This window comes from Hippopotamus amphibius, chromosome 8, assembly GCF_030028045.1.
Source record: "Hippopotamus amphibius kiboko isolate mHipAmp2 chromosome 8, mHipAmp2.hap2, whole genome shotgun sequence".
Lineage (NCBI taxonomy): Eukaryota > Metazoa > Chordata > Mammalia > Artiodactyla > Hippopotamidae > Hippopotamus > Hippopotamus amphibius.
The window spans coordinates 544,178-555,991 of NC_080193.1; the positions used below are offsets into that span (position 1 = coordinate 544,178).

The window sequence follows — 11,814 nt, forward strand, 5'->3', positions numbered from 1 at the left end:
CGACTGCTGAGCCTATGCGTTGCAACTACTGAAGCCCATGCACCTAGAACCCATGCTTCGCAACAAGAGAAGCCACTGCAGTGAGAAACCAGAAACCAGCGCACAGCAACAAAGAGTAGCCCCTGCCCTCCACAATTAGAGAAAGCGCACGCGCAGCAACGAAGACCCAACGCAACCAAAAACAAACAAGCAAACAAACAGATTCTCATTAAGGAATAGAGGCTGAAATCTTTCCAAATTTGGTGAATTTTGAGTTAGTAATAAAAAACTCAACAGAAAAACGCAGGACTAGATGGTTTCACTGGTGAATTCTACCAAAGGTTTAAAGAATAATTAACATTCATCCTTCTCAAACGCTTCCAGAAAATAGAAGAGGAGGGAATACTTCTTATTAAATCTTTTTTTTTTTTTTTTTATGTGGCACACGGGCTTAGTTGCTCCGAGGCATGTGGGATCTTCCTGGAGCAGGGATCAAACCTATGTCCCCTGCATTGGCAGGTGAATTCTTAACCACTGCACCACCTAGGAAGCCCGAGGAAGGAATACTTCTTAACTCATTCTACAAAGCCAGTGTCACCCTGGTACCAAAAACAAAGATATCACAGGAAAAACACAGATCAATATCCTTTATGAATGTAGATGCAAAAATCTTCAACAAGATGCTAGTAAACTGAGTCCAGTATAATTAAAAAAATCAACAATAATAAGTGTTGGTGAGTATGTGGAGAAATTGAAACCTCATACATTAATGGTGAGAATATAAAATGATGCAGTTGCTGTGGAAAAGTTTAGCAGTCCTCAAAAAGTTGAACATAGTATTACCATATGACCCAGCAATTCTACATTTAGGTACTCAAGAGAAATGAAACCTATATGTCCACACAAAAACTTGTACACATATGTTCATAGCAGCTTTATTCATAGTAACCACAAAGTGTAAACAACCCAAATGTTCATCAGGTGACGAATGGATGAACAGAATGTGGTCTGTCCGTACAGCAGAATACTATTCAGTCATACAAAGGAATGAAGTACTGACACAGGCTACAAAATGGATAAACCTAGAAAACGTTTTCCAAAGTGGGAGAACCCAGACACAAAAAGCCATATATTGTATGATTCCACTGATGTGAAATGTCCAGAAAGGCACATTCGTAGGGGCAGAAAATAGTTATTCCCAGGGCTTTGCTGTTATTTCACGTTGTCAAGGTTTCTAATGTTTGCCTTTGTTCTCTCATTAGCTGGCTTCCATCTGGGGTTTCCTGGTGACTGGCACGGGGTTTGGTCATGGGCACACTGGTCTGCTGCTCTCAGGAGCTTGGCCCTGCATAGGAGGGTGTGTGGGAAGTGGGGGTCTGGTCCAAGCCAGGCTGCTCTGTAGGATGCACTGTGGGGACTGCTGGCAGATGCTGTACCCACATCATCCAACCTGAGTACTTTCTTCTAGGCTTCCTTGCGCGCGCGCGCACACACACACACACACACACACACACACACACACACACACACACACGCTTTTTTATTGTGAAAGAGATTACATACAGCTTCGCAAATTATTCTATAGCAAACATTCACATAGTGCCCCCTAGGTATTGCCTCAGAAGCTCCATGTACCCTTTCCACTCACCTCTCTAGAGGTAAAGGTTATCCTCACTCATGGTTGTCATTTCTTTGTTCTTCTTTTTAGTTTCACCACTTGCATATTTATTCCTAAACAATATGATTTAATTTTGCCTGCTTTAAACTTTTATAGAAGTGTAATCTGGTTTTCTGTCTCTCCAAACGAGCACCCCAAACCTCCGGGGCCTGAAACAAGGGCCGTTTTATTCTTCTGTCTCAAGTGGTGGCATGACCGAGCTCAGTGGGGTGGTTCCTGCTCAGGTCCTTGCGTGTGGTCGTGGGCACTGGGGTCCCGTTGGGAACTCCCTCCCTCCGTCTCTGGTGACTGATGCTGACTGTTGGCTGCCACGTGTAGCCAGTGTGTGTGGACACTTTTCCCTCTGGCTCATGGGATGATGCTCATTCAACTTGCTGAGATAAGGGCAAACTTTCCTGCAGTGATTGTACCAGTGAGTACCCTCCTTGGGTGTGTGAGGGGTCTGTTTCTTTGTCTCCAGCCTGACACCCCAGGGGTACCAGGAGGCCTTTAACTGACCCCATTTGAGTTCTCTCCCAGCAAGACCTGGCTTTCTTCCCCCTCAGCTACTTGGAAGAGGGTCTGTGTTTTCAGAGGCGTTCTTCTACTTCCTCCTGCCCCAGCCCACTTCGGTGGGCCCTCTGGGGACAGAGTGGCTCCCAGGGTGACAGCTAGAGGCTGCAGCCTCCTCCCCCAGCTAAGACTCCTCGTCTGCACGTGGGGTTGGCTTTTGACTCAGCTCTGGTTGGTCCCACTGTCTCACCCTATCTCCTTCCTCTCTTCCACAAACTCTTAAAAGTCTCTCAACATTCCTGGCCCACTGATGACATTCTTTATTCTTTCCATGTTGCCATGTGTTTATTAGCTCTCAGAGTCTTTACTGTGGTATTCAGTGGGACAGGGATGGGCTCTGTCTGCTCCCTTGAATCCCAACCTCAGCCTAGCGTCTCTGACTCACTCCTGCCTTGCAGGCCCTGGCTTGTGGGCCTTCAGAACTCGGCATGTGGCGGGAATGGACCCTTCCCCTAGGAATAGGAGGTTCTGGGTTCTTCTGAGTCTGGCCACCTAGCTGCAGGACCATACTTCACCCATCCTGGCAGCCAGCCATGACCATGTGCCTGTTGGAATGGTGGCTTCTCTCACTTCTTAGCTCCATTTCCAGGAGCTCTCTTCCAGACACCAGCCAGCCAGAGCCTAATCTTTTTACTTGTTATAGATCTATTCAGATTTATTTCTTCTTAAGTCAGGTTTGCTAGTTTTTGTTTGCAGGAATTTGCCCATTTCATCTTGGTTATCTACTTTGTTGGCATACAGGTTTTCATAGTATTCCCTTAAAATCACTTTTACTGTTAGTGAGATATTATTAGTGATATCTCTTCTTTCATTTCTGATTTCAGTAATGTTGAGCCTTCTACCAAAAAAGGTAGAGGCACGTAAATTAGGTAAAGGCATGTTAATGTTGACTTTTCAAAGCAGCAGCTTTTGCTTTCACTGATTTTGAGGGTTTTTGTGGCTCAGGAAATGGTCTGATATAGGTTCTCTGGGCACATGAAAAGAATGTGTATTCTGCTATTGTTGGGTAGTGTTACATAAATTTTGATTAGATCCTGTTGTTTGATGGTGTTGTTGTTCTATATATTTGCTGATTTTTTGTCTATATATGAGTTGTTGAGAGAAGAATGTTGAAGCTTCAACTATAATTGTCAATTTGTCTATTTCTGCATTCAGTTTTATGAGGTTTTGCTTCACATATTTTACAGCTCTGTTGTTTGGTGGATACACATTTAGGATTGCTATGCCTTTTTGGTGAGTTGGCCCTTTTATCATTATGTAGTGTCTTTCTCTGTCCATGGTAATTTTCTTAATGAAGTCTACTTTATCTGGTATTAATGTAGCCACTTCTTATTTGATTGTTCGCATAGTATATCTTTTTCTTCACTTTTGCTTTCAGCCTACACGTGTCATTTTATTTGAATTGAGTTTCTTTGAAGTAGCATGTATTCGGGTAATTTTTTTGGTCCACTCTATCCAGCTCTGTTGTTTAACTGCTATATTTAGACCATTTACATTTAATGTAATTATTGATATGGTAAGGCTTAAGTCTGCCACTTTGTTTTCTGTTTATTCTCTCTTTCTCTCTGTTTCTCTGTTTACCTTTTCCTGCCTTCCTATGGCTTACTTGAACCTCTTTTAGAGTTGTGTTTTGAACTATCTATAGTGTTTTTGAGTGTATCTCATTGTATAGTTTTTAGTGGTTGCTCTAGGATTACCCTTTATGCAGATAACTCATCAAAGTCTGCTGATGTCACACTTTACCAGTTGGGATGAAATATAGAAACCGTTCCTCCCTCTATGTCCCATTACCCTTCCTCTACATACACTGAGAACCTTACACTTTAGACAGTGTAATCATTTTCGCTCCAACCATCAAACCTAAGTTAGAAAACCCTACAGGAGAAGGAGAGTCTGCTGTATTTACTGACAGTTGCTTGTCTTATTCTTTCTTCCTTTTTGATGTTCAAAGGTTCCTCCTCATATCTTTTCCTATCTATTTAAATGACATCCTGTAGCCATTCTTTTAGGGTATATCTGCTGGTGAATTCTCTGAGTTTTCCTTCATCAAATATATTTATTTCGGCTTCATCCCTCAGGAATGTATTCGCTACATACAGAATTCTGGGTTGACTTCTTTTTTTCCCTTTCTAGTGCTTAAAAGAATGTGTTACTTTCTCTGGTCTCCATGGTTTCTGACGAGAAATTCTGTCATTTGATTTGTTTTCCCCCTGTTGGTGAGGTGTCCTTTTTTTCTGGCTCCTTTTAATATTTTTCTTTATCTTTGGTTTTCATGAGTTTAATTACAGTGTGTCTTGGTGTGGATTTCTTTGGATTTATTCCATTCGGGGTTTTGGCAACATCTTAAATCTGTATGTTTTTTCTATTCTTCTTCCTAAACTTAGGAAATTTTCAGTTATTTCTTTGAGTACTTTTTTTAAAAAAAATTTATTTATTTATTGACTGCGTTGGGTCTCCCTTGCTGCACATGGGCTTCCTGTAGTTTTGGAGAGTGGGAGCTACTCTTTGTTGCTGTGCGCAAGCTGCTCATTGCGGTGGCTTCTCTTGTTGTGGAGCATGGGTTCTAGGCACGTGGGCTTCAGTAGTTGTGGCGTGTGGGCTCCATAGCTGTGGCTCTTGGGCTCTAGAGCACAGGCTCAGTAGTTGTGGCACACGGGCTTAGCTGCTCTGTGGCATGTGGGATCTTCCTGGACCAGGGCTTGAACCCATGTCCCTTGCATTGGCAGGCGGATTCTTAACCACTGCACCACCAGGGACACCCTATTCGAATACTTTTTTATCCCCAGCCTCTTTTTCTTTTAGTACTCCAGTGACATAGATGTCAGACCTTTTGTTATGATCCCTCATTTCCTGTTGTTTTTTTTTTTAAATATTGTTCAGATGGAGTAATCCTATTGTCCCATCTTTAAATTTACTGATTCTTTCCTATGGCCCCCCCCCCCCCACTTTGCTCTTGAGCAAAACGCTGTGTGCAGTTGGTCCTGTTCATCTTGGTCAGAATCAGAAGCCCTCCTTGGCATGAGGAGATACAGAAGAAAACTATAAGAAATCATAACTTAATTTGTATTTTCTGGATATAGAAGGACTTTTTGATGGCTAAAGATGAAGGTAGAAATCCCGTAGGGGAAAACCTTAATAGATTTGAATACTCACAAATTCAAACTTCGTTAACATTTTGAAAAAAAGTCATTAATAAGTTAAGTAGAAAACAAAAAGTATATGCCACATATATGATAACAAGTAATGTTTCTAACATTTAAAGTGAGAAAACACCAAGGCTCTATGTGGGTACATAGATAATTCACCAAAGAGGAAATTGAAATGAGCAGTATGAATTGGAAAAAATTTTAACTGCATTACTGTGCAAAGAATGCAAGTTAAAGTAAGGTGCCATTTTCTACCTATCCAATTAGTAAACTTTAAAAACTGTGACTGGACTTCCCTGGTGGTGCAGTGGTTAAGAATCCGCCTGCCAATGCAGGGGACAGGGGTTTGATCCCTGGTCTGGGAAGATCCCACGTGCTAAGGACCAGCTAAGCCCGTGCGCCACAACTACTGAGCCTGTGTGCTGCAGCTACCGAAGCCTGAGAGCCTATAGCCTGTGCTCCACAACAAGAGAAGCCACCGCAATGAGAAGCCCATGCACTGCAATGCAGAGTAGTCCCTGCTCTCCGCAACTAGAGAAAGCCCGTGTGCAGCAACAAAGACCCAATGCAGCCAAAGAACAAAAAACAAAAAATTGTGACTACCTAGAGATAATGACAGGCAGTGTGTACGCAGATAAGGGATCTAAGGGATACACCCTCTAGGGAGTGAGCCAGAAATGCTACTTTGATGAGTTTTTCCTGAGGAAATTATCCAAAATACCAAGGCTCATGACTAATGCCATTCGCGGCAGCATTATTTATGACAGAGAAATTGTCGTTTATGAAGCTGTGTCTTGAGGGGTGGCTGCATGATGAGCAGGATGGCCATCGCCGTCAGAGTTAGCCCAGCCTCCACCTGAGCCAGGAGCGCTGTCCCCTAAGCTCCTTGGCAGCACTTTGATGTTGAGCCCATTGCCACCCCAGTTTTACAGAGTCTTGGTCACCACCGACCCTGGGGGAGATGGGTGATTCCACGCCGGCTCTCCAGCCCCCAGGGCAGTTAGAAACAACGAGTCATGCAGTAGGGACCTATTTACAATGGGATGCTAAAGGAAGAAGGAGTGTCCAGAATGACTACTGATTTTAAGAGTATAAAATTGTTGCAAAATGCAGCATGCAGAGAAGGATGGGATCTGTGAAGGGAGGGGCTGGGGGAGAGAGGCCACGGAGGCAGTGCAGGCATTGGGGGGTGGAGGGCTGCCTTGGGTCCCTGGGGCCACCGCCGCCATTGCACAGAGCCTCGACTGGCCTCCGGGAGACCACACAGAGGCCACCATCTGGTGCGGTCTGTGAGGGCACAGGGGTCTCCCAGACCCTGGGTCTCTGTCAGCCAGAGCCCCTGCCCCCCCTTCCCTACCCACTGGGGAAGGTGAAGCAACAGTGCCCTCCTGTTCTGACAGCCAGCCGGTGGTACCCACTCTGAGGACCAGACCTACGTCAGATGAGCTGTGAAGGTCAAGGGAGCCAGGGAGGCTGTCTCGGTAACCTGGAGGGCGCTCAGGAATGGCAGCAGAAGGCCCGGGATGGACGACTGCCTCCCTTTCAGCCTCACAGCCTCCCCTGTGGGGGGCTCTGCACTAGTGGAGGGGCAAAGGCACGGAGAGCCCAGTTCCCTCGTCTGCACTGTGAGCTCACCAGCTGCTCGTCAGAGGGCACTCTGGGCATCGGCGCGGGCACCCCCCCCCCCCCACACACACAGAGCGCCGTGGACCCCAGGGCAGGCCTGGTGGTGCTGGGGGAGCTGCCTCTGGAGCACCGGAGGCACCAAGGAGGGGCCCAGGCAGTGCTCTGTGCTCAGAGCCTCCCCGACAGCTGCCGCCCGGAGGAAAACATCCGTGACTACTGCAACGCCGAAAGATAGAAGAGACGTTACTTCTCACGTCCCCCGCAATAAAATCCCTTAACTAGGAGCTTCCCAAACACCAGTTCCTGGAGCCTAAATTTAGCTTGTCCCTGGAAGGTCACCGGGTCATGGTTGTGCAGGGTCCGTCGGCAGCTGCTCAAGATAAACTGACTTCTGCCGACTCAGGCCTCCCCACAGTTCATGAGGTCCTGCCGCACTTCCCCGGGAAAGCAGAACAATAGCAGCGGATGAGCAGGTGGCCTCGGCTGGCCCGAGAGCCCCTCTCCAGAAAGCAGGGATCTGGACCCCGTTTAGCTAGAGCCTGCGGGCCTGGGCCCACCACGTCACCCCAGCCCTGCCGGCCGCCTCCTGCCCTTGACCCCCCTCTGGGGGTTTGGGCTGAACCACCACCCCCTCAGGGAGGCCTTTGTCACTTGGCGTCACCCTGCCATCTCTCTCCCTCGCCGCCAAGGGCATACCTGAAAGCCCTACCCGGTCCCTGGTTGAGGGCAGGAACCCCCTGGGTGTTCTACCCGGAGATGACGCTGTGCACATAGTAGGTGGTCAGGAGGTTGTAGAGAGTGAAGGAAGGACGGGCACGTCCTCACACCCCCGCGGGTCGGCGCGGGGCCTCGGCGGCAGCTCTGACTCAGCTGTGGCTGGGCCCACGACCAACACGGTGGTGTTGGGGTAGGAATCAGATTGTGGGAGGGGGGACCGAGGCCCTTCTACCAAGTCCGCAAGAGACTGTGAGGCCGCCCCAGAGAGATGTGGGCTCACTGGGGCTGCTCTGGGGTGCCAGGCTGGGTTGGGCCCAAAGTGGCAGAGAGAGGGAGGCAGGCAGGCAGGTGAAGTGGGAGAACCTTGTGCCAGCGCAGCCCCGAGGTGCTGGAGGGAGTGGCAGAGGTCAGCGTGGATCACAGCAGCCCCCCACCTAGGACAGATATGTGAAGACGGCCCCTGTGCTGGGCTGATTCCTGGATGCTGGTGGGGTCCACCAGCGAGTAGACGGGCAGCTCCAGCTTGGGCCCAGAGAGCAAGGCTGAGGGATGGGGGCAGGGAGGCGTCCGGAGGAAGTGACCTTGGTAACACAACTTAGTAGATGCAGGCCCTACCCAAGGGACACCCACTGCAGGCACAAGAGGCCGTGGGTGTAGACAGACCAGCCTGAGGGCCCAGAGGGAACCAAGTCTGGTTGGATCGTGGCGTGTGCTCCTGGACTGGCCAGACCTGGTGCAGCGGCTCTCGTCACCTGGGCCGCTCCCAGGAGTCAGATCTTCCTCCACGGGGAGTGCGCGCCACAGAGGGTTTCAGGTAGAGTGTGACCCAGGAGTGGGGCCTGCTGAGGTGGCCCAGCTGCCCGAGGAGGACAGCCCCAGTGGCCAAGGGTGGGGCCTGTACGGCCTGAGGAGGCCACAGCATCCCTGCTGGGAAGACGGCAGTGTGATGGGGGGATCCTGGGTGAGGTCCTTGGACTCGGGCCATGGGGGAGCAGGATTGAAAGGGTGGGCGGGCGGGAGGGCTGGGCCCCCTGTAGTGGACAGGGGAGGGGACGTCCAGGAGGGAAGCAGCGAGTGGGGGTGTCAGGGAGGAGGCAGTGGTCCTTGGAGCCCCATCCCTGCAGGAGGTGAGGGGGCTGGGGTGAAGGAAGGGGTAAAATTGTCTCCCCTAACCCCACAGGGCCCAGCAAACTTGCCTTGGGTGCCTTCCTGTGCTGGAGGATGGGTATCGTCTCAGCCACCTGAGGAGGAGAAGGAATCGGGCCCAGGAACGGTGCATCTGTCCGCACAGGCAGGCCTTCTCTGGGGAGGCCCTGCTAGCGGTCGGGCACCTGGGCCCTGAGGAAGGAGTGGGGGTCCTGGCAGCCCCACGCCAGGGCAGAGGACAGACTTTGCTGGAGACAGAGGGGCTCATGGGGAGTGGGGAGAGGGGTGCCAGAAAGGGACTGGTGCCCTGACCTGAGCCTCGGGGGGCCCCGTGCCTATCCCAGCTGGGCCGTTGTGCAGAAGAATACCCGGACATCCCTCGCCTCCCGCCTCCATCGACGATGGGGGCTCTTCCTCCCAGTCAGGAAACTCCATGTGGGCTTCCGGAGGGTGGCCTGGGGGCTGGGGTGCCAGGGGTAGCACTGCCACTGGTGGGAGGGCGGAACACAACCCCTACGTCTCTGTGTTTCGTCTGTGGCCGGGAGGTGGCAGAGCCTAGGGCCACGGGCTGCTCCTGGGAGGACTGCCTATGAGCTCGGTCACTGGGGACCATTGGGACTCTGTGACTTGGTGTCGCCTGATCTGGGCCTCAAAGGATGGGGGATGGGCAGCAAGTCCGGAAGAGGAGCAGTCCCCGCAAATGCTGGGAAGTCTGGGAAGCCCGGCGGCAGGGGCAGAGGGGGGGTCTCCCGAGGCCGTGGAAAGGCCCCTGTTCTGTCTGCTTCCTCCTGGAGTCTCGCGCCCCAAGGGACGTGGCAGCGCTGGGCAGGATCTCGGACGAAGCTGGAACCCTGGCCTGTGGGGGAGCCAGTGTCAGCACCCGGAGGGCCACCATGGTCGGGGTGCAGAGAAGGGGCCTGGGTTGGGCTTGGACTCAAAGGCGAGCTCCTGGAGGAACAGGCCGAGCTGTGCTGGTCTGACCCGGCAGCAGGGGCCGAGAAAGCCCCCGACGCAGGCCTCGGCGCCATGCCCATGGAGGGGGCTCCCGCCGACCCGCGCCAGAGAAGAGCGGAGCTGGCCCAAGAGGTAGGGACCCACTGCCTCGTTCGGGGATGTGTCGGGGAAGTCGGTGCAGACCCGGGGTCATTCAGCTCCTGCAACGGCGAGGTGGGCACAGGGAGGCGGAGCGTTCGAGCAGCCGGCCCTGGCCGCGAGCAGGACAACGGCGGACCGGGGTCCGGGGCGGCGGCCGGGCGCTGCGCGGTCCCTCCCCGTGCCCCCCGGCCCCCCGGCCCCCCGCGGCCCCCTACGCCCACGCGCAGCTGTTTTCGTAACGCCTCCTGCCGGGGGGTGCCTGCGATTGGCTGCGGGCGGATGGCCCGCGCGCGGATTGGCTGCTCGGGATGGGGGGGCCGGGCCCGCGGGGCAGAGTCCGCCCCCCGAACCTTCAAATGGGAAGCCCCTGTGGCGGCGCCCGTAGAGCCGAGGCTGTGCTGCGGGGACGCGGGCCGGAGAGTTGGAGGGAGTGAGCTGTGCGCGCCCGGAGGCCCCGGGCCGTCGGGCGCGCGTCTTGTCTCCCGCCATGGGGTCTGCAGCGCTGGAGATCCTCGGGCTGGTGCTGTGCCTGGTGGGCTGGGTGGGCCTGATCCTGGCGTGCGGCCTGCCCATGTGGCAGGTGACCGCCTTCCTGGACCACAACATCGTGACGGCGCAGACCACCTGGAAGGGGCTGTGGATGTCGTGCGTGGTGCAGAGCACGGGGCACATGCAGTGCAAGGTGTACGACTCGGTGCTGGCGCTGAGCACGGAGGTGCAGGCGGCGCGGGCGCTCACCGTGGGCGCCGTGCTGCTGGCGCTCGTCGCGCTCTTCGTGACCCTGGCGGGCGCGCAGTGTACCACCTGCGTGGCCCCCGGGCCCGGCAAGGCGCGCGTGGCCCTCACGGGCGGCGCGCTCTACGCGCTCTGCGGGCTGCTGGCGCTCGTGCCGCTCTGCTGGTTCGCCAACATCGTGGTCCGCGAGTTCTACGACCCCAGCGTGCCCATGTCGCAGAAGTACGAGCTGGGCGCCGCGCTCTACATCGGCTGGGCCTCCTCGGCGCTGCTCGTGTGCGGCGGCGGCCTCGTGTGCTGCGGCGCCTGGGTCTGTGCCGGTCGCCCCGACTTCAGCTTCCCGGTCAAGTACTCGGCACCGCGGCGGCCCACGGCCAGCGGCGACTACGACAAGAAGAACTACGTCTGAGGGCGCCTGCACGGCAGGGCCGCGAGCGGGAGGACTGGCCACGGCGCCCCGCATAGACGGTGGCCTCCCCCGGGCTAAGCGGCGCACGGGCTCTGCGCCCCGCCCCGAATGTCCGCAGCCCGTCCTCTCCGGCTGCCTAGCCGGCCCCGGGCCCTGCCCCGCAAGGCGACGCGCGCTTGGGAGAACTCGCTTGGTGTCTTTCTGTGGGCAGTGCTGGCTCCGACGGGGTAGGGCGCGCGTCCCTTCGGCTGTGTGGGCACCGGACTGGAGATGCCGCTCCCTCCCCAACCCTCAGGGTCTCGGATGCTCCCCCGCCCCCGGTGGCTCCTGCTGATCCCTGAGGGGCAGGCGGAGAGCCCAGGGGCTCCGGCCTGGACTGCCGGAGGGACACTTACAGCTGGCCTTTCCTCTGTCAGTGCGCTTGCCCCCGGGTGGGGGTGGGGGCAAGGGGCTTGGCCTGGACCTCCCTGTCTCAACCCAGCAGCTCGCCAGGCAAGGGTTATGGGCACCAGATCCTGGGTGTAGGGCTGGGGCCCTGCCCTCCTTTGCGGCTAGGGAGGAGGCTAAGAATCTGCTTAGTAAATGGTTTGGATACCCTCCCACCTGTGTCCTGTTCTCTGTCCAGTCACCGCCTGTGCCCAGCAGCCTCCGTTCATCCACCTACCCGCCGAGTTCTCCCCTAAAAGCTGCTGGGGGACCTTCCAGGGCTGGCCCCTGGGATCCAGAAGATC

General features: G+C 54.1%; 1 protein-coding gene across 1 annotated transcript; it reads left to right on the forward strand.

Annotated features, from left to right (window-relative positions):
* The first annotated feature begins 10,218 nt into the window (after positions 1-10,218).
* CLDN5 (claudin 5) lies at positions 10,219-11,675 on the forward strand. The gene is given in 2 exon segments (XM_057745995.1): positions 10,219-10,281; positions 10,283-11,675. Coding segments are annotated over 2 exon segments (864 nt in total). The 3' UTR covers positions 11,084-11,675.
* The last annotated feature ends 139 nt before the right edge of the window (positions 11,676-11,814 follow it).